Here is a 27428-nt window from a genome sequence, read left to right on the forward strand (position 1 = left end):
GGGGGTTGCTTCTGCTGTAGTACCGCGCAGAAGCGGGGACCCAAATGTACCCTTCCCCCTTCGTGTTGGACAGAACAGGTGCTCCTTTGCGGTCAGCGCTAGCAGGTTCTTCGGAGCGGATCCTCTGCAGTTAACCAGCAGCGCCGATTCCTGGCGCTGGACCTATTCATTACGGCTCCTAGGCGTCCAATTGATCCGGCCTTGCGAGGCGCAGGGGGACCCGTGTGAGACGGAGTAGCCTCGACAGGACTCGTTACCCTTAGCAGCGTCACGGCCAGACGAACAGGCGCGCGGTGCCTACGCTTAGAGGAACGGAGGGGTATGCCGCTAACGTGATAAGGCAGACTGTACCAAGACAGACCACGGGGTATGAGAGCAATGTTTCAAAATGTCCCTGCAAATATAGAGGCGAGTGGATAGGAAATAATATTTCTCCTGGGAGAAGCGTTATCGTTGTTACCGTTTCTTTGCAGGGAACTTTACTGGTGTAGTGGGAACCAAAGTGCTTGGCCCCCCGTCGACTGAAGTGGTCTAGCCCATTGTTCGCCGCTGCAGATGGTCTCCCGAGCTGAGGATAGAACATGACGCGCCCGTCCCCCTTGCCTATCGTCACCCGCCTTGTCACCATTTATGGGAAAGAAGGGGGAGGAGAATGGATGCTCCTAAAATAAAACTCCCACGGCACGCGGTCCTTTCCCTCCGGCGGGTTTCCATCCCAGTGGCTGGACCAATGGGGCAGGGGAAGCTCTTCATGCCCCCATTCCCCTACTAACGGCGAATTAAAAGCGGCCGCTCTGCCCCTCCGCCAGCTTGCTTGGACCCGCCTCCCCAACGCCTCTTGCCCGCTCTTTCTCGTTCTCCGAGGCTCCGCTTTAAAATCCCCCTCGCGGTTCGATGAGCTGTGCCAAAGGGAAGGGGGAAGACGGCTCCATGACCGCTGGAGGGGGCTCTGCTGGGAGCCAATGAGAAGGGGGACAGGAGCTGAGGCCAGCCTGCCTCTCCCTTGCATCATCCCTGCCTGGGCGGGCGGGGTGCCCGCGGCGCGCTTCAGTATTAGCCGGCCAACCTGCTTGCCGAGCGCAGAAGGCGCTCGGAGCCTGGAGGGCGCGCAGCGGCTCGAGCTTTACCATTCACCTTCTCCCTCCACCTCTGAAGGAATAGCGAGCGGCAGCGGCGTTGCTCTTTCCGAGGCCCTGCACGCGTCTCCTTTCTCTCCAGCCGCTCTTTCTTCGCGCCAGACCGTGGCGCCTGCCTCCCGAGCCTGGCTAGCATGGAGAAACCGAACGAGAGCCGCAATGGTTACCTGGAGCCAGCGGTGCTGTCTGACTGCGAGAGCGCGGACGAAGGGGCCCGAGCGCCGCGCCTGAAGCTTTTCCGGCTGCAGGGCTTCGCACACTTCCTAAAGAAAAACTGCATCGTGATCCTGACCGTGACCGGGGTGCTGGCCGGTGTGGCCATGGGCTCCCTGGTAAGGCACATGCACCTCACCCAGGCTCAGGTCACCTACCTGGCCTTCCCGGGAGAGATGCTGCTCCGCATGCTCAAAATGATCATCCTCCCGCTGGTGGTGTGCAGCCTGGTTTCTGGCGCTGCAAGCCTGGACGCCCGGTCCCTGGGTAGGCTAGGAGGCATCGCCATCTCTTATTTCTTGGTCACCACGCTGATGGCCTCAGCCCTCGCCATTGCCTTGGCCTTCATCATCAAACCCGGGTTTGGCGCTGGGGCGCTCAACAAGAATGAGCTGGGTTTGGACGAAGCCATGCCCACCACGAGGGAGACGGTGGACTCTTTCCTGGATCTAGCAAGGTAAGAGTTGGCTGGGCTCCTCCTCACCATGGTCCTGGTCAGGAAGCAAATGCAAAAGAATAGTTGCCAACCCTGTACTGACACTCTTTTCCCAGCCTGGATGCTTTAATGGGGTGTCTGGGTCTTCTGATAAAGTGAGATACTTGCCTGACTCAGAGCTTGTGGAACTCCAGGCATGCCTGATGTTTTTTTATCAGAAGTCTGGACAATTATGCATATGAGAATTAGTAGGCACAGAAACCAGATACTCAGTCATCAAATCTTAATCGTTGATGGTTTATTAATAGTTAATAATAGAAACGGACATGTCAGCCTTTATAGTGTGTGGTTTCTTGCATCTCTTGCATGGACTTTTGCTTAAAGATCTGTAAGCATGATTTTAGAAACGGTGCCATTACACAAATTTCTCAAAGGATCAGCACTATTGCAGAATCAAGTCTTTCATGCTTTCAAGCATTACATAGTAAAAGACACTTTAGTGAAAGTCCATTTACATGGAAGAAGCATGAATCATCCTCATCCTCACTACAGAGGGGAAGCTATGTTAGCTTGTTGCAGCAAAAGCAACAGAGTCCTTTGGCACCTTAAAAGCTAACAGATGTATTGCGGCATAAACTTTGGGTCTTACTTCATTAGATGCATGAAGCCTGTCCTCAGATATCTATGTATCTGCAGATATAAACATTTCACAAGGGTCAAAAGACCATGAAATTCATAAGATACAGCCTGGAACATTTCTGTGCAAAGCTTAAAGATATACAAGATCACTGATGTGGATGATGATTCTGCTTATCTTGTAATCATTTAAACTTTCCATAGAAATCTTATATAAACTGTGCTTTGTATGTTTCATTTCCCCCTCACTATACCTCTCTGTGCATGAATGTGCAGGCACAAAGAATGCATAGCTTACCTAAGAAGTGAGGATGACACTTCATTTTTGTGATAAAATCCATTTGGCCTGTGTAACCATGCCACTATAAATACGTTAGTCTGAAGGGTGCTCTTTGCAACAATTTAATTCACTTATATTTGCTTACAAACCGCTCTGACACAGCTGCAGATCTCATTCAGGTTCCTGATGAAATCTTGCCAGTTTAGATTACTCCGTCTCTTACTTCCATAATATCCATAGATACATAGATTCATAGAATAGGGGCTGAAGGGGCCAAGGAGTCCAACCCCCTGCTGGTGTAGGATGCCAAGTCACACCATCCCACTCAGATGACTGTCTGGTTTCGCCTTGGATGTCTTTAATGTGAGAGAGCCACAACTCTCTTGGCAGCTGGTTCCATAATTGTATTGCTCCAACACTTAGGAAACTTCCTTGTGTCTACCCTGAATCTGGTATGCTGCAGTTTGAGTTTGTTGTTCTGTGTCCTGCACTCACGGATGAGTGCAAAGAGGTCCTTTTCTTCCTCTTCGTGATGCCTTTGAGGTACTTGTTGAGTGTGCCTATCCTATCCCCTTGTAGATCAGTATATCCCCATATTCATTCGCCACACAATGGTTGTGGAGACCACAGCAGGCTGCTTAGTGCTGTAAGCTGCTTTGGGGATATGAGCAGAAGTAGTGAGTGCTTTGGCCACATACGCACAGGCGGATTTGTATCAATAGCCCAGCCAGCCCCAGACATTCAGCTGCTTGAGGCAAAGATCAAGAGAATCAGCACGCCCTCATATCACGAACTAAAGCCAGCTGGACTGGTGGGTAAATCTTTCTCTCCTGCTTCTGAGGGCATCAGGCTAACCTGGGGAGCGCAGGCATCCAAGCACGGTCCTCTCCCACCTTGCTGCCTGCTCCCAGCATCTGCTGCCTTTCGCAGTTGCCTCGCCCTGCCTAATGATATGACCAGCCTTGACCAGTAGTAAACTTTGGGAAGCTTGCAAAGACTGTCTCAGAAAGCCGAGAAAACATCTTAGGCTAACGTAATTGTTTTGGTAACTATACCTCTGTTTTAAGCAGGACTCTTTCCTTAAAACATTTTGATAAAGGTGTTACAAGTCTTTACTTTAAAAGCAGCAGCAGCAAAGTTCATGAAATGGTGGGATATCACCTTTCACTGTTAGCAATCTATGCACAGCTGTTCTTCTCCCATGCTTGAGAGGTGCAGTAAAGGACACTTTAGCTTATCAAGATATTTAAACCTTAGAAAAAGATAAGAGGAGCCAATGGGCAATTACAGACTATTGCAAGGAAATGATGTTGCAGCTGGCACTATCCAGCAACTCTGACAACTGTCACATAATATTCTACCTGGCAGTCTCTGTGCAGCAATGACAGTATGATTGCGGGGGGGGGGGGGGGGTGTTGCATTGCTCCAGGAACTGCATATTGTAGCTTGATCTTGGGAAGATGCAACATCTCCACCACAGAAGGGTTGCTTTGATCAACAGTTCTGGGTCTGCTGCTTGCTCAAGCTTTTCTGGAAGAGCCCTTCTGCTTCACAGGATTCCTGAAATAGCACTTGACTGAAGAAGCAAAATGGCCTTTTCTTTCTTAACCCACAAAGTGCTAATGGAGGATGAAAGCTTCCGTTTGCATAAGTCAACTGCCATTTTGCAAGGCAAGTTCAGAAATGGCCAGTGTCTGCTTGGGAAGAAGAGAAACAAGCTTGGTTCTGAAATGCACAAATGCATACATTCCTATAGGGCTCTGCATTTCTGATGCCCGCAGTGATGGCTAGACTTATGTACAGTTTCCAAACATTTTCTAGTAGGAGGTGTTGTAGGAAGCCAGCAGCATCAGCATTGAGTTCATGTGCTTATGAACTGGGATGAACTGTGTCTGTGGAGGCAACCGTTGCAACTTATTGTTGTAAGCCGCCCCGAGGCTTCGGCGAATGGGGCTGCATAAAAATGTTTTAATAAATAAATAAATAAATAAATAAATAAATAAATAAATAAATAAACTCCTGACCTGTGACAAACAGGCTGCCTGGGGTGCCTGGGGTGGGAAGCGCGTGGGCAGTTTGCCCTGGGCTTCTGCAGAGCAACCCCCGCTGCAAGTCCTGTGCATGCCTTTGGCCCCTACGCCTGACACATTGCACAGCAGAGTCCCACGCCTGCATGGGTCCGTCCCTGTGGGGGACAGTGGCATGGTCCCAGCTTCACATCTGGGTAGTACTGGATAGGTAGCTTTACAGCAGGCTCAGCAACTGAACATATCTGGGTTTGCCAACCTCCTATTTTGCGTAATAAGCAAATGAAGCATGCTTGGCTTATCTCTGCTGTGGCAGAATGAACTGCAAGAGGCGTTGCCTTTCAAAGCGGGTTGCCTTTCAAAGTGGGAGCTTCAGCAGCTCCAGTCATATTATTTCCTCGCTGCCTTGAGGAAAAACTTGATGCACCATGAGAAATGTATGACTGGATCTCTCAGTGCCTTTGCAAGGTGGGACGGAAAGCAGATTTGTGCTGCCTCCTGTTCCCTTTGAGCTGCTAGCTCCTATTTAAGGGCAAACACTCTCTGTCAGGAATAAATCTAAATTCAAAAGCTACAGACAGTGGTGTTGAACTGTGAACTCAAGGAAAAGGTTATTTTGGCTCTTGATTTTCATACAACGGTCCACAGCTAACTTACTACATGCCATTTCCTGTACTTCCAAAAGTACAGTTACGATTCAGAGAGCTTTGGGTCCCTCAGGCTTTGTCCTGGGTCCAACCAATGACCCTTGTTTATAGTGAAGTGCCAAGATTTGCCTCCCATCCATATCGAACAGCCTTCCCTATCCTGGCACCCACCAGGTGTGTTTGATTACAGTAACTATCAACATCAGCCAATAGGGTTGTTTTGGCTGAATGTGATGGGAGTTGTAGTCCAGCGTGTCTGGAGAGCACCAGGATAGTGGAGGCTGATATGTACTATTTTACTACTGAAGAGACTTGGGGCGTTTTGCTTGCAGCAGGGTTCAAATTGCAGCCTGCGTCTGTGAGGTGATGCTATGTGTGATGATAATATTATGATAAAATCAAGGCAAGAAAGCCGCTGAATATTCATAGTCTTTTTCCTTCTGTTTTTCCTTCACCCCATGTCAGATTCATTAATTCTCTAAGTCATGGGTCCTCAAACTACGGCCCGTGGGCCGGATCCAGCCCGCCATGCCCATTCATCCAGCGCACCATAGAGGTTTTGGACTTGCTGTGCACACGCTCGCGCGTGTGGCAAGGCGGCACCTTGCTCACGCAGAGATTGTTTTGGGCTTGCTCTGAGAAAAGGATCTCCTTGCAAGCAAGCTGGCGCTGTGCCGTGCATGTGCCCAGCGGTGGCTTGCTCGCAAGGAGATCGTTTTCTCCAAGCGAGTCCAAAACAATCTTCTTATGAGCAAGCTCAGAGAAAACTGTCTCCACGCATGCATGCCCTCCCTGGCCCACACCCCCCGCCCACACTGCCTTGGTGACCTGCGCCCATCGCCGGCACCTTTCAACTGGCCCCCTGTTGAAAAAGTTTGATGACCTCTGCTCTAAGTAATTCAATCGAAGCTGAGAAGTTGGCATTTGCAGTGCTAGCTAGATGCTTCTAGTAACGGCATCTTCCCCTTCTCTCATCAGAAACTCTTCACAAAACAAAACATTCATGGGATGTATTGTCAGTGTACTTGAAATTTAACTGCTCTGTTTCATTATCTCTTTCCTGTAGAAGCAAGGAAATTGGTTACTCCACGCATTTTGGCATGTTATTTGTTACTTCAGGAGAGAGGAGGCAATGCCATGTGGCTGCTGTTTTCAGAGGAAGCTGTGCAACTTTCCGAACATCTAGTTCAGCCTTCCCCTGGTGAGAAGGAGAGCATGGTGCTCTCCAGATGCGTTGGACGGTATTGCAGTGTGTACTTCAATGTATCCAGAGGGTACCAGGGTGGAGGCTTGTCTCGTTCCACCCAGACAGTTTTGCAATTGCTGTTTGTGTCAGTATCCCCAGGGTGTGTATTGGGAAGTACTGGCAAAATCATGTCCAGGTTTAAGGCTGTAATCCTAAATTTGACTCAGAGTAAATCCATTAAAGGTGGTAAGACTTACTTCTGAATAGGCATGCATAGGACTGCACTGTTAGACATCCTATTTTAATTTTTTAATGATTTTTCCCGTACTGTCCGTAAAAGGGTCTGTGCAAATGGACTTTTTGTACCATTTTACAATATAACATAGTGTCCCATGATACCCTGATAAGCAAACTAACAAAAAGTGGACTAGATAGAAAAACTATTAGGTGGATCCAAAATTGGCTTCTAAATCGGACACAAAGAGTGCTCATTAATCGTAACTAACTAGCTAACTAAATAAACTTCTCAAACTGGAGGAAGGTAACTAGTGGGGTGGCATAGGGTTCAGTCCTAGGCCCAGCTCTCTTCAACATACTTATTAATGATTTAGATGACAAAGTACAAGGAACAGTAATCAAATTTGTAGATGATGCAAAACTGGGTGGATTAGTGAACATCCTATCCTGGAAGACAGAATGAAGATCCAGAGCAATCTTGATAAGCTTGAACAGTGGGTTGAAAGCAACAGAATGAGTCTGAATAAGGACAAGTGCCCAGTCCTTCGCCTAGGAAAAAGAAACCAAATCCATTTATACAAGATGGCGGATACATGGCTCTACAGAACTGAAAAAGAAAGAGACCTTGAAGTTATTGTGGACAACAGGCTTAATTTGAGTCAACAATGTGAAGCAGCCTCAATTAGGGTAAATGCTATTTTGGAATGCATTCATGGAAGTATTACTTCCAAATCACGAGAAGTAGTAGTTCCCCTATACTTCTCACTAGTCAGACCCCATCTGGAATACTGTGTCCAGTTCTGGGCACCAGAATTTTGAAAGATGCAAAAAACTAGTAAGGCTGCTGAAGAGGGCAGCAAAAATGATCCAGGGCTTGGAAACATTGCCCCATGAGGTGAAACTGTGAGAACTGGGTATGTTCAGCCTGGAGAAGAGAAGACATGAAGTGGGGGACATGATACGGGTATCACTCTATAAGTACCTTAAAGGCTGTCACAAAGAGAAGGACAAGATCTCTTCTTGCTGATACCAGAGTGTAGGACACAGAATAATCAACTCAAGTTGCAACAAACCAGATTCACACTAGATATCAGGAAAAGTTTCCTCATTGTCAGAACCAGTTGTCAAGATAGGTCATGAGCTCTCTCACACTAGTGGCAGTCAAGAGTAAACTGGACAGTCATCTGGTGTAAATTGGTTTCCTGCAACAGCAGGGGGATGGACCTGATGGCCTTCATGGCCCCTTCTAACTATACTATTCTATGATTCTACGATTTACTAACACTACCCCCAATATTGTCCTCTTTCAAAGCAGAAGAGTAGTAAACTCTTTTTAGCAGTAAACTTTTGCAATGGAGGGGGAGGGATGTTCATGCATTTCAAGCCGCTCCTCAAAAGTCATCTTTAATTAACTACTATTAATTTTGAAAAAAAGTTAGTTCTGCAAGTAAAAATTTTATATAGATATTCAGGATTTGAGGGGGAATTGCATAACTCACATTCATATTTGCCAGATCTGCATTTGTTTTGTGAAGAACAGTTAACAGGTGGTGTATTTTTCTGTTATCGTTTTTCACATAACCAGTTAAGGTCTGTGACTGACTTGAGCTAAAAGACGACTGGCTAGGTAGTAGAGATCACAGGTTTCCTTTGGTAATTGTTCTCAATAACTATATGTAGCATCAGCCTCAGGATTGGAGAGGAATGTGATGTGACAACTCTGGATGGACAGTTCTTCAGTCCTTAGCACATTATGTTGTGTCTAGTGCCAGCTTTACTCAGGCTAAACAAAGTGCCTGTGCTTGTAGCTTTGGGTGCCGTGTTGCAGTTCAGCCATGCCGAGTGTGGCTTGCATTGTGTGTCAGATCTGGATCTGAATGCATTGCAATCAGACGTGGTATTTGGATTAGCAACGAAAAGATAAGATTGCCTTGGTGCTGTGCAGTTAATGCGCTATACTCCCTGAATGCATCTCACAGATTTATTTCAGACAGTTCAGTTGAGCCAAGTAACATTTAGTGGGATTTGAGCAAGTCTTGAAGGACCAACTACCTGATTCAGTCCCCATGAGCTGAGTCACGAGCAAAGAACCCTTTCATCTTCCCCTTCTAGCGAGCACAGCAACAGAATTCTTGATAGAAGCCATTCCTGTTTTATTTGACCTCTTGCTAAAACAAGACTCTGGAAAACAGCTATGAAATACATATGGAGCTGTGCTAGTTCAGTCTTGACACAAAGCTGAAGGTGGTTTGAAAATATGCTTGTGCAGAAGCCAAGAAAGGTGCAGAACAAATGGGAGATGGTTGACATTGGGTGCAATGCTGTGGGAGTGGACTCACTCTGTTGCCCAAGTCATAGTGTTCCTGTTTTCCAGGAGCAATGTGGAACATTGCAATTCCTGTACCTCTTGCAGCTTAAGAGGGGTGTGATAACTATGTAGAGCAGGCACAGCCTTAAGGTTAGGTATCGGAGATGAGCACAAACCTAAATCACATTGCACTTGTGTAAGGGACTTCTTATGGCAGCAGCATTAGTACCCATGTCCTGGTGGATACTGCCCTTAGTGTGTATTATACGGTTGTACATACATATGTACGTTTTGGTTATATGCGGGGGGGGGGGGGAGCAACAGATGTCTTAAATAACCATGGATCTCACCTTGCTGAATTAGCAGACCACATGCTTTGGACAGTTTGGATGTCCTAACTAGATGAATCGGACAGTCTGGAGGGCTTGCATGCTCAGGACTGCCATAAGTCATAGCCAACCTGATGGCGCAAAGGAGCAGCCACAGCAGCAACAAAGCCAGTTAGACTGCAGTGTCCAAATGTTCAGGCAGTCTCAAAGTGTTATTCTACAAAGGGCTGCAGGACTGGTCTAATTGAACTTATGCAAAACAAACCTGCAAGGTGCATTCATACATGTGTGTGTGACAGGCAAAAGAAAATGCTATTTTTAAAGCTTTGAACTCCTGTCATTTTTAGTGCAGAAAGGATGAAGAAAGATGAGAGCAGTTCTCCAGACAGCTGTGTACTTTAGCATATCCCAGCAGCTGTGGGAAGGTTCTTACAGTGAGGGCTGAATAAAGAATTGGAGACTGAGCAGTTCATGTCTGGTACAGATAATAGCTTCTTCTTTTGTCATACCAGTCCTTCTGGTTTGCTTTTTTCAAGTGGAATAAGCCCTGAAAGTATTTATTTCCTTCACTGTGTACAGACACTAATGTCAGATTTTTTTTCTAATGACCTTGATGACAATTGATGATGTGGTAATTTGCTCTGTTGCACAGTATTTTCTGTGAGGCACCTGCCCTCAGTTGTGCAGTGTACTCTGGGTTATGTGGCTTCATCTGGAGGTGTGTGATACGGGGACTTTGTGTGAGATTTGCGTTACTTTTGTAGCAAAGGATAAGCAGCTAATAGATAGCCTTTATATCCCCTCCAATCTAAGATTCTGTGTGGTGCATCCTTTAACTCACAACTTAAGGCAAACACTAATAGGCATTTGGCATAAAGGCTTATTTGGAAGAGGACTGATGACCATTTTGGATTGTTCCCCTTGGATTTCATTTCTTTTTCAGTCCTCTCTGTGAGGGAGCTTTTCAGGAGTGATGCATCCATACTCAAGGGGGCATTTCTTAATGCTGTCTGACTTCCTGCCCCATATAACCTGGTTATTGCATGACACATCTTTGGGTAGATTAGATGCTTCCCTGATGGTTGTTTTGTTGCCCCTTTTCTTTTCTTGGGCACATGGGGAAGAGCCAATACATAAAATAAAATAATTGGAGAATTAGAGTGGGTCTTAAAGGGCATCGTCCAACCTCCTGCTCAGTGTAGGAAATCCATAGATCAATTCAGTCCATGACTGGAGAAGCTGTCTTAAGTTTTTCCTCACATTCTAGCTTTATCAATAGAATCAAAAGCAGGTGAAAAAATTCAACATAAAGATGTTTTCTGTAGGAGCTGGAATGCTTTCTCAGACAGGTTCTTCAAAAACAAAGAAACAGTAAGCTATTGTGCCATGACCCCATGAAAGCCTACATGTGCAGGGTAGAAAAGTTTTATGTGCTCTGCCCAGTCCTTCAGTTTGTAGAAGTGTTGAGTGTATAACTTGGAGGACATAGTCAAAAGGCTAACAGGACGATAGTGTGGAGGCACCAACCATTACCCTTTTTATAAACTGAACTGGCAATGCTTTGTTCCCACCTCAGAGGGACAATTGAAGCATTGTCAATCACAGTGAAGTCTTGCTAAAACTGGGGACCACCAGAAGGAGTTTGATTTTACTATCTCCAGAGACACCAAATCCTCCCCAGTCCGTCCGTCCGTCCGTCCGTCCGTCTCTCTCCCTCTCTCCCTCTCTCCCTCTCTCTCTCTCTCTGCTGTGGCCCAACTCTTTGTATTGATCTTTAGAGTAAAAAGGTTTTCTTAGCTTTCAGAAACAATTTACATTGGCAACAGAACTGAGTCAGCAGATCTATCTTGCCTAACTTTATTCTAGGGTTTTCACAGGATTTGGTGCCTACATCTGCATTTTTGCAAATCTGTTATGAGTTTGACCCACTATAATCAAATAGGAATTCAGCAAAGATGTAATTTTTGAAAAATAATATAGATGTCCAAATCTGTGATCTCAGAAGATGCCTCTGATTACGCATCTGCTGAGAATGTAACAAAAATGTGTGATGTCCATGTGTTTGCTGTGAGAAATACCTGTGTAACAGGAATTCCCATCTCAATCATTGCTAAGTGTACATTGTATAAAATGCAGTAAAAAAATCTTTGGGAGTCATTTCTAAATGGAAGTGCTCTGTGGCTTTGAGCTTATTATTATTTTTTATTAATCACTGGACACCTCCCTTGGTATTTATGCCCCATAAATTCCTATAGTTTCTTACACATACAATTGCCTGCTTTCTTATAAGATTCATGTGAATGAAATGAAATAAATCAGTCAAGGTTCATATTTTGGGAAGCAAATTAGGTTTAGAGACCAGCTCTAAAGGATCCCTATCCCATTTAGCTCATGTTAAGTGCTTTTTTCTCTCTCCTTTAAAATTGATTTTAATGTAGAGAAAATCACATGACACTTGGAGAGAATTGTATTTATTAATTCAACTGGAATTAGTTTGAATGTTCTGCAGTGGCGTGTACTGTAACGACAAGCATGTTGTCGTAAGCCTAAAAGCACTGATGCAAAAACTGATTAGATGGCATTGGACCTTGTTATCGATGCTGAATTAATGCTTTGATCCTACTATAGCAACAATATTGTTCTAATATGAAAACAAATAATTGAGTAGATAAGCTGTTGTCAAGTCCTAATCTTTGTTTTTTGTGTTTTGTTTCTTTTGTTCCTGCAGAAACTTATTTCCATCAAATCTCATTGTTGCGGCCTTTCGATCGGTAATACCCACATTCTTTATTTCTTTGTTTGTACTGAGATTTCATTTGTCCTAAAAAAAAAAAAAACGCTTACTTGCTATAATAGGATTCTGTCCAAGGATGCACTTTTGTTAAAACATTATGACATTTTCTAAGAATAATCAAAAGTAACAGATCATCTTACCTTACCAAAGATCAGGGTAAATAAGTCTTGGGGTAGCTGTGTTGTATAGTAGAGTGTTGTTGTTGTTCAGTTGCAAAGTTGTGCCTGACTCTTCACAACTCCATGGGCAACATTTGTCCAGGTTCTTCTGTCCTCCACCATCCCCTGGAGGACACCCAACCCCACACGCACCTCCCCAGTGAACTCCCTGCCATCTCCTTCCCCTTTTGCTTACCCAAAACCTGGGGTAGATGAGTGAGGGTGTTGTCAAAGTGAATAGATTTACAAGAATACTATTTACATAAAGGTTCACTGCTGTGATGAGCACAGTAAATTTAGGTAACTAGAGATTTCAGCACACTGAAGACACACCACAAGAAAAGATACTCCAGAACAAAACAGTTTATACATTTTACATATTTTTAAAATTTGAAAATGTTGCTTGATTTAAAAAAAATAAAAAATCACTACTGGTGGTCAGTTGTTTTGTTCTGGGGTGCTGTGCACAGCACATCACCTGCATATCAGTTCATATTGAAGACGGACAAATGGAACAATATCAGCACTGGACTCTTTCTGCCTGCTAACTGGTGGGTTGTCTTTTGACAAGAAACTATTCCCTGCCCATATAGTGTGAAATTCTGAAGTTGTTATGATGTATTGAGTACCTCTGGAAGAATCTGTATTTCTCAAAATTTTCTATCTCCCCTTTCTTCAACTGGAATATCCCCTCAGGAAGAAAAATGTAGCATCTTTCCAGAATCTTCCCATACCAAAGTTCCTTCAAACTCTGCCCCCTGTATCCTGGTAGCCTTCCCCATGGGTGCAAGGAAGTAGGAGGCAGTGTTAAACACAAGAAGGGCATCGCAAAATAAGAGCCCTTAGATAGAAATTGTTGCATGCAAGACAATCCTGACTGACTGGAACATCAGGTTAAAGAAACCTCTTCGTCATTTCATATGTGTTTCATTGTTTGCCCTGAAACCCATCAGTGCTAAATCTTTTTGCTTTGCAATCTGAGCAAATAGTTCTTAGTCCCACTAATGCAGGCACCATCTATTTCCTCTGTTCTCCCTTTGCTTCTACTGTTGGATTTCTCCCCAGTTAATGTTCCAGATTTAATTATTCTATATGCCCTGTCAGTCATTAGCTGTCTCAAGCATTCAATCCCAAACCTATATTCAGTCAAGATTAGATAGGCTTTGTGCAGTTTGGAAGCTCTTGCTCTTTAATAAGTTGTAGCCCCACTTGGATTTCTAAAATTGGATTTTCTCACAATCAATTAATAAGAGTCTGGAGTTTCTTCCAACTCTTCTTGGGTAGCTCTCGCTAACCCCCAACCCCTAACAAGAAAGTAAGATGTGCAGCCTTATAAGCTGTTGCTTAATTCATGTGGAAGCAGTGATAAGCCTATCTACTTGCAAACCATTTCCACTGAGTTCAGTGTGAGTTTCTTCCTGCAAAGTGAGTTTAGAATTGCAGCCTTCTTGTTGCACTTTGAGGGCTGCAATCTTGCATTAACTCCATAGTCAGGCTGGCCGCTGAGTCCCAGAAGTGCAGCTGTTACATTCCCATTTTTAGTAATGGAGCAGCTTGCAAATCCTTGCCTTCTATGAAGGACCATGCGAGCTCCAACCCTGAAGTGCAGAGGAGTGACCTTAAAAAGGAGTTACAGTGCTTTGTGGGAGAATCATGTGCTGGCATTGCACAGTTTGAGCAGGCTGGCCTTTTACTGCCCTGTCTCTTGCTCCCAACTTACTGTGTAGGTGAGCAAGAGACCGTGCTTGATAGGCTGGGTTCATGACTGGGTTCTTTCGCCATTCCTCTTCCATGCCAGACTGCCCATCAACATGTGCAGAGATGGTGCTTGATTATTCATGTGCAAGCCACCTCACTGCTTAAAGTTAGGTGACTTTAGGATTAGTAAAACTTGGTGCTTTGTGAACCACCCAGAGAGCTTCGGCTGTTGAGTGGTATAGAAATCAAGTAAATAAAATAAAAATAAATAAAACATTATAGGTGGAACAGAAGCCTCAACCTGTGGAAAGCATAGCTAATGCTGACCAATGCATTGTGGGAAAAACATCGGATCTCATATCTATATAGCCTCATCAGTGCGTGTGGTAATTTTCAATATTACATAGGAGGAACGCTGAATATAGGTTTATAGACCTATATTTTAAATATAGGTTTAAAATATTCAGGTTTACCTGAATATTTATCTAATGGTCGATGAGATACTTATCAATAGAATTCTTTTTCATTTACAGTATTCCACTGACTATAAAGCAATAGTAAGAAATGTTACCGACGAAAATGGTACCATTGTGAAGGTAAGCACTAGTTTTGAGTTAATCTTCGCTTTTGCTTACATGCTCTAAAGTTAAACCTCCTTTAAATACTTACAGTATATGTTGTCGTTGTGAAATCAGTCTTTCAGCCTGATGCTTATGCATGCTTACTCAAAAGTAATCTCACCCAGTTTGATGGAATTTGCTGTCAGGTAAGTTTGCATAGCTTCATAGCCACAGAAAATGTTGAGAAGTACCACTGACAAAATAAATGCAGGAGAAGAGAGCACTGGGGCAAACTCTAGGCTTTAATTTGCAGAAAGCCTTGCTTATTCTGACCAATGTATTATGGGAGCAAATCCAGTCTCTTAGGTTGTTTGTGTAGCTGCATCGTGTATGTGATATATTCCATAAGAAGTGTCAGATGAGTTTACGCTGCGTAATAATGAATTTATCAATGTAATGGCATATAAAATATTTAATCTTTTTTTATTAACAGTATATCACTGATTACAAAGCAGTAATAAATGCTAGCCTTGGGAATGCTACCATTGAAAAGGTAAGCCCTGTGGTTTTGTTCTACTTTTATTTGTTTACTTACAAATGCTTGCTTTTGGATTAAACTTTTGTAAGAATTTGGTGACATCATTAGACCTTCTGTATAATGTGGAATGAGGTATTAACTTTGAAAAAACTGGGTATTTTCCAAATTTCTCGGCTTCCCCCCCAAGTTTTCCCATCTCCATCCCTCTCCATTCCTTCATACCTTCAGAGAGGGCTTTGGGGTGGTGGGCAGAGATGGCTGTACGGAGGAAGAGAAGTGAGAAATGCTTCCTTCCTTATAATTCTTTCTGTTCAGTGTAGGATCAAGCCAGTGGCCTATCACAATAAGCCACCTGCAGATAGGTTGGTTACATGAGGTGGATTGTTTGTGAGACAACCTGCCATGCACCCAGCAGGTAATCAGGCTCTTGTCCTGCTTGCCTCCTCGTTCTCTCATGGATGCCGTTCACGGCAGACTGACTGGCCGGCATTCCCTCTGCTGTGACTGCAAGTCACTTTGCACTCTCCGCGACCTTTTCCCCATTTTACCTCTTCTGTCTCCCAGGATCACTTTCCACAGTCTCTGATTTGAAGGCTGCACTGACAGCTGGTTTGACACATTGATTTCACAGCTACCTGTCGCAGGTTCATCACTTCCTTTTAAAATTACTTTTTAGTGTAAACAAAATCTGCAAATGTTCTCAATTTTTATGTTCTGTTTTTGTTTGGACTTAAGCAAGTATGTGGTCCTAAAAAGGAAGCCACAGCTGAACAGTGTCCTGGAATGTGTCTGCTATGAAAAAGTCTTTCAAAGAACCTCTGTTTTGACAGCTGTCAAAGATCCACAGTTTGGTAAATGAGGTGGGATGCACTTTTTTCGATTCTTGACCGCCTACATATGGTCTTGGAAAAGGGTGGAAAAGACTGAAGACATTGAGAACTGTCAGGTCTAAACTTCAAATCTGGAAGGTCCTGCTGCAAAGGGGGTGATATGCTTGCCACCCTATTTTGCAAGCAAAGATTTTTTTTTTCGGCATCCTTACTTTTTGCTTGACAATACCCCATTTGACACTTGTAGTATAAGACCCAAAATAACAAAATTACCTATTGGTCTCTGCTCACAGCTGGTACCTACTGCACTTGTCAACAGGTGCTTATAGGCAAGACTTCACATTCTGGTTAGCTGAAGGTGTATCTTGTGCATCTCTGAACTCCCAACCACCACCAACTTATAAAAATTTTAGCATTTATTTCTGGTGCCTAAAAATAGTGTTTTAAGATGACAAACCACTGACAACTGCTCCAGTTTGTCACTTGGGCACTTTGGATGGTTGACGGTGGCTGACACTGCCAGAGATCACAAGAAGATTGCAAAAAAAGAGTGGAGTGGCAACTAAAAAGTATTGTGGGTGGAGTAGGGAAACTGAACAGTGGTGTTTGGTCATTGCTGGAGGGGCTGTCACTTGTGGTGGCTCAGGATAACTTGGCAAGGGTGGTGGGAGGGGTTGCTGAATGGCTTACTCTCTATTTCCTTGGTCTCATGGTAGGGTTGTTCTCCAGTGACAACCTCTCACCTGTCCAGCAGTCCCTAGAACAAGCTATGGGTTGTCAGGGTGCCATGTTTCCACAAAACAAGGAGGCTACCCACGGTGAATTGCTGTTTTGTGCAAACATGTTCAGTATGATGCACTGCAGCTGTATGTAAAGAAGTGTCAGCAGATTCGTCTTGATTCCAAAGCAGCTTTGGAAATAATGGTGTATATTGGAGAAAGTGTGAGAGAAAAGAAATGAAGTGTCCCTCAGTGACTTTTCTGTCCAGCAGTATTCCTGAGCCCTGTTTACTTTGCAAATATGTGTCAAAACTTGCAAGGTTTTCTTCGGTACACAAGCACTGGAGCATCTTTACACATGAGTGCAGCATAGCATACTGTTCTTCATTTGATTTGGAACTGCTAACCTTGTTTGCAGAGAGGAGGAGGGAATGCCACTTAAATGGAGAAATGGGGTGAAGAATTAGTGGACTGTGTAATATTTCAGTTTGGGCTAAAAAGGACAAGAGTTATATGTATGGAGTTTCTCCCCACTCTCCTTGCTTCTCTCTCTCTTTCTCTTCAGGCACACATTTCCCCCCATTTTATTTTCTCCCATAAGATTTTGATGTGTCTTTGGGGCACTTAACAATGTGGATTCCTTCTCTCATTTTCATACCTCCCAGTGCTTTGGAGTAATGGAACTCTGTGTGTAACTTAGAAACACAGCATAATATTTGTTGGACATCCAAGATTTTGGAGAAAATGAGACTCTTTAAGCCATCTCTTCCCTTGCATCTCTGCTAAGCACAGAACAGATATATTTTAGATATATCTCATCACGAGGGCAAATACATTATTATACAACATTTGATGTTTGTCTTTGATTGTCACCAGTGTCTTCTTAGACATTATTTTCTTTTCTCAATCTTTGGTGCTTTTAATCAAACAACCCAGGAAGCCAGGGTTCATCCAGACATGTATGAGGAACAGTATCTTCCACATGTGACCCTCCTTTGTTTTCTCATTGCTTTTCTTGCATTTTTCCCATCTGAAAAATGACAGTGTATGCAGGAGACTGCTCCCCCAAATTCTCCAAGCATTATAAAACATTGGGGGGGGGGGTGTTCTCACTTACTGTAAGGTAGGAGAGAAAGACCACCCCTTCCTGAGCTCTCTGGACTGGAGGTGGGAATGGCTGAACTCTCCCTCTCACCTCCTGTGGAGCTGAAAACACCCAGAGGCAGCCAAGCTCTCTCCAAAGAGGGCCCTCAGAGCATGGCACAAGACTGGCGAAGGCACCTGCCTTTCCTTTTGAGCCCCAGGGATTCTTGGAGGCTGGACCCCGACCTTTCCTTCATGTTGGCCGTTGGGGGCAAGGTGACAGGTAGAGCAAGCATCGCTCTTGCCAGAACAAAGGGAAAGGCAGCCTTCTCCACTCTGCAAGTCCTCTACCTGCAGGTGGGGAGAGGGGATCACAAGTAACATCTAGTACCAAGGCCAGCCAAATTTGTGGACTCCTGCTGTGTTGCTAATGTGCTGAAGAAACAAATGCTTGGAGACAAGTACAGCTCTTCAGGGTGCCCTTGTCATTTATCCACAAGCCCATTACAGTGGAGGCTCAAGTTCCTTTTGATGCTTGTGCTTGCATGGTTATATCTGTAACAGGAAGAATGTGCCTGTCATAATCCATAGCTTAAATAGTCCAAGGAAAGGTATTTCAAGATAAATTTGATGATATCAATCAATATTTTCCACAGAAAAGTAAATGAATGTGAACCTTCTGTTTTTCCAAAAGAGCAGAGACCAACTGAAATGTTCCAAATGTACTTCTGTTAATTCCACAGTAGTTTTGAGTCCTAATGTTACCATTATGAATGGTGAAGAATCCACTAACTTCATTCAAGAGACTCTTATGAAAATCCCTTTAAAAAGGTGTTTATATTCATGTCCAGAGACAGGCCCTTTTGAATTCAGTCCTGGTTGTTTTAACAAGATTTTGCGTGTGGTTTTTATCCATTCCACACCCTTGGGAAAGAGAAAGAGCCAACTAGAAGATCTCGCTTTATACAATTGGAGTTCAGTATTGAGACTCTTAATGTTTTTGTGTGTGCTGTTTTTCAGTTCCCTGTTGGCACTGAAACAGAAGGAATGAACATCTTGGGGCTGGTCCTCTTTGCCCTGGTTTTGGGAGTAGCCTTGAAAAAGCTTGGCCCTGAAGGTGAAGAACTCATTCGTTTCTTTAATTCCTTCAATGAGGCAACAATGGTCTTAGTATCCTGGATTATGTGGTGAGTGTTCTTTAGGACAGTGCTGTGAAGAATCTCCCATTTGGCGTGAGGTTTAGAACAATTCTTAGTGCTGATCCACCACTCCATCCAGCACACTGTTCTGACCTAGTGGGACCACAAATCTGTGCGATTTTTCCTGGGACAAGGCAACTGCTGGCTGTCTGCCCAGCCATTTCTGGGTGAGCTTTGCCTGATTACACTTTCCTGCTACAGGTTTGTAGTAGGAGCAAGCAATCTGGCATGCAAGGGAATAATCCACAGAGGCGGGAGGTCAGGAGGATACAGTTAAATCTCAGGCTTTATATTAAAGAGGCTTTATTAGGGTGATGGGAATGAGGTTGGTAGCATCCAAAAGAAACAAATCCATTTACGATAAGGCAACCCAAGTTGTTCAGTTTATGCCAAAGGATGGCATATTGCAAAGTAGGAGTAAACCCCATTTTTGTTCCTGCAGGCTCAGGGGAGGGTTTGACATGGGGAGGAAATCTTCCAATCCCAAAGAGCAAGGAAGCTGGATGTGCCAATCATACAGAGCACTTGGATGAATTTCCTATGAATCCTTTTCCAGCCAAGTCAATTGGAGTGAGAAATGTACAGTGGGAATCATTTTCTCCTTGTCACTGATAGACAAGACTCATCAAGAATAAGGCCATCCTGTGGACCTGAGAGAGGGAGACATAGCTCTCTGAAATAGGGAAGCCAGGTGGGCCAGAGGGAGGTGATCCTTACACTGGCAAGTGTTTAAAATGCAAGCTTTCTCCAGAAATAATTACTGGAAAACATCTGTGTTGGCATCAGTAAAAACAGTACAATGCAGCTAATGTGTACCAGCACCTCTGAAATAGGTTTGCATTTGTAGCACCACCATATTGAGCCTTTTTTCTGTGCTCACATTTTTAGTGAACAGATAGTGCTTGCACAGTGTTGCTTTAGTGCTCTCTTACAGGCACACTGGCACAGTTGCATTCGTGTGTATGTACATGCATGCAATCTTCAGTTTGAGGGAATAAGGAACAAACCAGCTCAAGAAGCAAAGATACGGGTCTGACTATTTATCTGGGGTACTAATACATAATTTACCAGAATAATGGAAGAGGTTTTTCTATTCTGTGTGATCTTGTTATGTCAAAACTGTCAGTCACTGTATTTTTCTTACTTGGGAATACTTATTACGCGGAGAATATGTGCACCTAAACCTGAGCTTGACCATAAGCTCAAAGCTGGAATCAGTGCACCTTCAGTGTGTGTGTGTTGAGGGGGAGAAACCCATATGTTACAGAGTTTGTTGTAATCTTACATGTTGGTTATGATTCCGGGTCTTGCTAAGCCACCCTGCAAATAGACAATGGTGGGTTAGCTGCTACGGAACAACCCACAGTGAGCTGGACAGTTCATCAGGCTGACCATGGGTTGTCCAATACTCCTGGTCCTCTAGCTGGTCACACAAGAGACTTGGTGGCTAAACTACCTTTTTGCTTCTTCCCACTGCATTTGCAAGTCCCCCCCCCCACCTTTTTTTGTTTGCTTGCTTCAGCTTTTTCCTTTCACCTCTTTTCCCCCCAAATTGAGTTCCACAATCTCTTGAGTTGACTGGTGATGACAGTCCCTCCAAAGTGCTCAAATGGTATGTTGGAAGGGCTGTAACTGACAGTCAACAAGACAATCACCACAAATGTTTCAATTTTCACATTAGTGTTCCAGTGGGTCCTAAGTACAGCTGAGTGAGCTGCTGAATCTAGCCATGTGTGTTTTCAGCTTGGAACGTTGCTGTAGCATCTCATTGAGGGCAAGGCATGTTATATGCAATGCCCAAAGGCATTTTTGTTCCCTTCTACCAGTTGGTGAACAGATTATATCCTGGCTGAATATGGTGGGTTCAAAGTGCACAGCTTAGAAACACAGAAACAGAGTGAGTCAGAAGGGGTCCCCTGGGCCATCTAGTCTGACCCCCAGCTCCAGCCAGCTCTGCTCATGACATGCCTACCATGTGCAAGTCCAGCCTATTCTTGAACACCCTCACTGATGGGGCTTCAACCACCTGCCATGGAAGCCCATTCCATACCCTGGAGGTCCTAACTGTCAGGAAGTACTTCCTGGCATCCAAATTGGAGCTTGTATGAGAAATGTACATTTTTCCACTTTCTTTCCTACTGGTGTCTCATTCGTGGTGTAAGCCCTCTCATATTGCCCTAAATCACCTAGAAACAGAGTTCTACATTTAAAAAGATGCAATAGAGACTTTTGCTTAAGTACCTGTTAATAATTACTGTGATTACACAACTGGAAGCAGAAACTTTCGGTCACTGAAGCCCTGTTTCCATGTCCAATAGCTGGGATTGCATGTGCATGCCAGCTATGCAATGGTAATAACATTTTTTCATTCCCTTTAAACTTTAAAGTTTAAAGCTTTAAATATCTCCGTGCAAGCCTAAACAAGTTTACTCAAAAGTCCCACTGCATTCAATGGCACCTGTTCCCCAGTAAGTTCTCTGGACATAGAACAACAGCAGGTGTTGCAAAGATATGGTTTGCTCATTAAACAGCTGCTTGGAGAGCCAGACCTTCCCAGGGGAGTGACCAGCTGATCTGGACTCCACTCTGCCAACTTTGCATGGACTGTTGGTTTAAGAGGGGAGTGGCCATGGACACACAAATCTGTCAGCCCCCTTTTGAGATAAGATTAGTGCCAGGGGTTTATGAAAGGTCACTGGCCTTCAAAAACACTGCTTTCTTTCATCTCCCTTGGGCAGATGACATAGGACTTGACTCTTTAGCACAGGGCAACCTAAAGCCCATTGTGCATCTTGGGACTGTTGACGGTGACTTGAGCTCTTCCAGCCCTGCTTAGAGATGCTGGGTCCTGCTGAATGCCCAGCAGAGGTGTACCACTGGGCTGTGACCCTTCTCCCCTCCATCTTGGTCATTGGCAGTAATGATGTTCAGAAAGATGCTGCCACGTGGCCAGGGATCCCAGACCCGTCAGGCAACAGCTGCACAAACCAGTGGTTCCCAGAAGCTGTACCCGTGCAAAAGGGAACCTTGGCCCTCATCCTAGCTCACCCCTTCACATGTCTGCGTGGCTGTTGTTAGAGGACTTGATTGCTGGTGGCAACCTTCAGGCTGATTCAGAAAATGGAAACAACTCAGTCATCCGGCATGGGGAAGGAAGTGGAAGTCACCTTCCCCACACAACTCTTACTTTAAATTCATAAATTGTGCCTGTATGTTTCTTGGAGTCTGGATGCCTCTGTCTTCTTAAAGTACCATCCTGAGTTGTGTGCCCCCCACCCACTCGAGAAAAAAGTCTCTGTTAAGCTGATGCCTTCAACATTTACATTTGTCATTTTTTCTAAGACTTTTTAATTGGACGTCTTACATCTTATTGAATAAATCCATCTCAGTCAAACCAATTAAGACCTCTGCCTTGAGGTGCCTGAAGTCTCTGCCACAGGTTGGAGATTTAAATTGCTACATCATTTTTCATTTTAATAAAAGTACCAGTGGCAGGGATTGAGGAGAAGGGAATTTGTCCCCAAGCAGTAGAACAAATTCTAAAAAATGTATCACCTTAGAAACTAGACCTTTATGTTAGTACATGTTGTTAGGGATTTGGATTAGAGCAATTTAAGGTTTTTAATTTAAAGAATAATTCATGTGATACTGTACAACCTGATAGGTGATGACTTTTTGTCTCTGGCTGTTGCTAAGCCAGCAGTCCAAGTTAATCAGTCATCATATAATCCTCCTCTTTGTAGATTACGGACTCAGCTCTCAAACAGACATTCTCAGTACTACCTTTCTAATTTTGTGGTAATTAAAATCTTCCTCCAAATCCTAATGAGCAATTTGAGGAAAAAAGCATCTGCTCTAGATTAAGGGGTCAAAGAATTAAGTTAAGGATTTGGGATCTGAAATGACGACACTGTTGGATTCCATGCTCCAGTTCTGTGCAGGATCATAAGACACTTGGTTGTAGCCAGGCCGGCCACTGTTCCTTTGGGCTCAGTATTGCCACCAAGGCGGATCCATTGCTTCCCACAGGAAAGCCCTGTTGATGATCTCCTGGGTTAAACACTGGGCCTTTTTGAAAACTGGAGGCAACAATACCATGGCCCACCTGAGAAGACATGGGATAGTTTGGATTTTCTGAGCCGAGACTGGAGACAGTGCTCTGACCTTAGAGGGCAACATCAGAGATCTGACCCCCTTTCTCCTTGCAACTGCCAGAGAAGGAACCATGCTGGCTGGCCTTCAGGGCTGGGAACTCGGCCCTTGAGAGGGCAAGGAAGGGGGTGTTTTGATGCACAGGGAGGGCTGGAGTCCGGAGAAGGCAGGATATGAGTTGTCCTGAGGCCTGTCCAGAATCTTTTTTTCCCCCTCCAAAATGCCCCAGCTAAATGGGCAAAAGGCCCACCTAGTAAAAAATGCAGTGTGGGAGAAGGTGAGACCAAGATCACTGCCACTGCTCCTTCTGCCCTGCACAGGATGATCATCAGCCTCCGAGTGTGAGGCTTACAATTATGGGAGATGCAACTCATAGGACTCTGCCCTCAGCCAACAGGTGCTGTTCCATTGGGTTGCATCCAGTGTTCATCCTACTTAGAGCTGGCTGAAATGAACGAGACCTAAGTTAGACCAACACTGGATCTTGCCAGAATATATCCCTAGCCACATATTTAAGTTGAGCATGATGGTTCTGTGTTCAAACTCTGGTTCACCAGCATCCTTGAAGTGTTGCATCTCAGCCAGTACATGAAGGGACTAGTGACAACTCTGCTATGGGAGCAGAAATACATTTGTAACTACAACTTTGTTATTTTCTTCTGTCAAAGCTGGATGATTGTTCCAGGCCTAGCTTGGGATAAGCTGAGAGCATAAACCTTTGAAAAAAAAAAGTAAAGGAATAGGGGGGGGGGGGGGGTATTTTTTTAAGAGAAAGGTTTGTGGAAGGACAGGCAATATAGGAAGGGTACACTTTTTTAATGGAAAAGTTATGGCTCAAAATGCGAATCCTCATCAGTTATAACAGACACAGACTACATCATAGGTTATTGCAGATAGGTGTGATTCACCGCATCTTGAATCCTCTCAAGAATGACTGCTAATGGTTTTTTCAGCCATACATGTGATCTACTTTCCCACCAGGCCAAGTTGACCCAAGAAATAGTCAAGGCCTGCTTCTACAGTTGTTTTAAATTCAGTGTTATTCAATATTCGATATGCCTAGCATGGTGTCTTCTTGGCATGTTTTTGTTTAGTATAGTATATGATAATTGAAAACCCTTGTTCCTAACTAATGTTGGGTGATGATTTCTATTCAGGTATGTGCCTCTTGGCATAATGTTCCTTGTTGGAAGCAAGATTGTGGAAATGGACGATATTGTCCTACTGGTGACAAGCCTCGGAAAATATATATTTGCTTCAATTCTGGGCCATATTATCCACGGAGGGATTGTTCTACCACTTATTTATTTTGCCTTCACACGCAAAAACCCTTTTACATTTCTGTTAGGACTTATAACGCCATTCACAACAGCCTTTGCTACTTGTTCCAGGTTGGTTGATTTTTACTTTTGTTTCTGAAAAGTTGAATATCATTGTTCTAACTCAGAGTAACATGTCTATTCTAAGCACCTTCTTAGAAGTTTCTGTGCCTTTTCTCGAAAAACAAGGGGTTCTCATGGGGTTTGATTTCAGCTTTCGAATGTGAGGCATGCTCAGATGTACCCCTAATACAGCCTTCCTCAAACCAGCCCCTTCCGTATGTTTTGGCTTTCAACTCGCATCAGTCCCAGTTGGCATGGTCCATGCTGGAACTATAGACCTAAACATCTGGAAGGCAAATGATTCGGGAAGACAGCCCAAAGAGATGACTGTCAGAGCTCCATGGCTCTAATAGTATAACTGCTTACCTCAGAGTATGCCCCCTTAGCTTGATGAAACCTGCTCCTGAGTAGACTTGGACAGGAATGTGCTTGCAAAAGCCAAAGAACATGTAGATGTAGTAGAAGTGCAATTTAAGAGATATCCCGTTGTTGAGCATTGCAAGGTGCCTGCGTTTTGCCACCAAGACAAATAATGAAATCTGTTCCACCCTGGTTTCTTAGAAAATCTCTTTAAACTAGTCATAACATAGCTCAAAAGTGAAATAATAGTAATAATAGTAAAGATGTACTGGAGACCACCCTTCCTGTGTTTTTTCATAAGGTTTGGATGTATCTTTTGGAAATGAAAAATGTGGAACTCTCTTTAGTTCCCTAGTTTCGTGGAACAGCATGTAACTGGAATTGTGCATAACAGGGCTAGGCTGACAGGCAAATCTGGTCACTTGGATTCTTATTTCAGGTTACAGAGAACATTGCCAGACCTGATGACGATGTGCTTCTCTCCCAACCACATCTAGCTCTGCAACTCTTCCATCAATGATCAAATGCATAGAGGATAACAATGGTGTAGACAAAAGGATTAGCAGGTTTATTCTGCCAATTGGCGCTACTGTGAATATGGATGGAGCTGCTATTTTCCAGTGCGTAGCCACTGTCTTTATTGCTCAGCTGAACAACTTTGACCTCAACTTTGGGCAGATCTTTACTATCCTGTAAGTTGACGTTCACACCAGTGTATCTGCACTTGCAACCTTCTCCGTTGTATATTAGCAGCAGGCATCTCTAGAGATACAGACCGACTAGAGAAAGAACAGTTTGCTTTCTTCAGGTTTACCGTGTTGCTCTTTAGCTAGACTGCCAGCTAGAAAGTGTGCCTTTCATATATTTCACTGTCGTGAATAAGAGTTCAAAGCATGCTGGGCATGCTTTGAACTCAGTCATCTCACTGACTGAACCTGTGGAACAGCCTTCCCCAACCTGGCACCCTCCAGCTGCTTGGGGTTTCAGTGCTCAGGGACCCCAGCCAGCATGGCCAGTAGTCACAGGTTGGGGAGTTTCAGTCCAAAAAATCTGGACGCTGGGGAGGGCTGCTGTGAAAGGAAGCAGTGCCTGGGTGTGCAGTCAAGACCACAGAGCCTCACGCACCTACCTGGGAGCAAGCCCCGGGACCCATGACGCGGCTTGCGTCTGTGATTCAGGCCTTCACTGAATGGCTTGGAGACGTCCCTGTGCCTTTCAGTTATGAATGTGATGCACACGGGATGAGTGTGCTACACTCAAGGCTATTGCAGAGGATCCACCACAGCATGTAGGAAGGAAGGCGATACCCCTGGCAGTAAAAGCACAGGTTTTAGATCTCTCTAGCCATTTCAGTTTCTTGAGGTATGTCTGCGATTTCTAAACAGCACTGACCCATGCTAACTTGTGCTGACAGTGTGACTGCTACAGCGTCCAGTGTGGGAGCTGCTGGGATCCCGGCGGGAGGCGTTCTGACCATCGCTATTATCTTGGAGGCCATTGGACTTCCCACCAACGATATCTCTCTCATATTGGCTGTGGACTGGATTGTGTAAGTACCAGATACCTGCCCCTCTGTGCCTTTATTTGGGGTACATGAGTATGTGGGACGTTAATGGCATGAACGGACCTCCCTGTTGAGAAGGGCTTACATTTCAGAAAATAGGTGGATAGCAAGACAAAACAGGAAGTCCTTAAGGAACCGAGAATCCGTTCCCCTCACCTCTGCCGATTCCTGGGGATTTCTGTGGCCATGTCTAGTTGAGTCCTTGGACACCACATGCCTCTAAGCCTTTGGGCACTTAGAGTGGCCACTGATTCTAATAAGCCCTATAAGCCCTGGGAGCCACTTTCACGTGTGCTGACATCAAGGAAAGGGCTGTTGTGCCCCACCGTTTGTCACTTATTTCTTCCTGCTGGAGGAAACAAGAAGTAATTGCTTTGGCTATTTGTGCCCCTGCGATAGTGGATGTTCTTGCCTGTTGGAGGAAGGGAGTGTGGAAAAAAGCAGCTAATGTGTGTCAAGTTCCATTTCATTCCATAGGAAATAGGAAGTGATGCATTTCTGTTACACAATGTAAGGGGCAAAACGAGCACTTACAGTGTTTTGCCCCAAAGCAGTGGAAGAGAAGATGCATGTGAGACCCAAATACTGGGTTATAAATAAGAACAATTATCTCTAGTCAAGAAGAAAGAAAATCAAGTAGACCTGTTTCTATACCAAACATCTCCAGCAGCAAGTTGCTGAACCAAAGCATCTCCATCACAGCCTCTTCCAGGAGCACTTGGTGTTCAGTAGGCTGCTTGAAAGGGTCTAATGCTGTTGATGCTCTCTTCCTCCATGTGTTTCTGTGGGGACCCAAAGGACCCCCCGCCCCTGCAGGGCCATGTTCCTGTGGGCCTGCCAAGTGGAGGCACCCACTTGCTGGCCGGCTCAACAGAGGTGCAGCAAGAGAGCCGGGGGGTGCAGCCAGCCGCCTGGCTCTGCCAGCACCCCCTGGACAGTGTGGGGCTGTTTCCGTT

The 27428-nt window shown here is 44.5% G+C and overlaps 1 protein-coding gene across 1 annotated transcript in view; it reads left to right on the plus strand.

Moving 5' to 3' along the window:
• The first annotated feature begins 828 nt into the window (after window positions 1–828).
• Window positions 829–27428, plus strand: part of SLC1A4 (solute carrier family 1 member 4) — a 35084-nt gene continuing 8484 nt past the window's right edge. The window contains exons 1-8 of the mRNA XM_044454179.1: window positions 829–1806; window positions 12164–12206; window positions 14619–14681; window positions 15139–15198; window positions 18836–19002; window positions 24324–24557; window positions 25406–25600; window positions 26323–26457. Of these exons, the coding sequence (XP_044310114.1) occupies window positions 1271–1806; window positions 12164–12206; window positions 14619–14681; window positions 15139–15198; window positions 18836–19002; window positions 24324–24557; window positions 25406–25600; window positions 26323–26457 (1433 nt within the window). The 5' untranslated portion in view covers window positions 829–1270. The remainder of the gene's footprint in view (window positions 1807–12163; window positions 12207–14618; window positions 14682–15138; window positions 15199–18835; window positions 19003–24323; window positions 24558–25405; window positions 25601–26322; window positions 26458–27428) is intronic.

Source organism: Varanus komodoensis, unplaced genomic scaffold (assembly GCF_004798865.1).
Source record: "Varanus komodoensis strain SLA01 unplaced genomic scaffold, ASM479886v1 scaffold7_3, whole genome shotgun sequence".
Taxonomy (NCBI): Eukaryota; Metazoa; Chordata; class Lepidosauria; order Squamata; family Varanidae; genus Varanus; species Varanus komodoensis.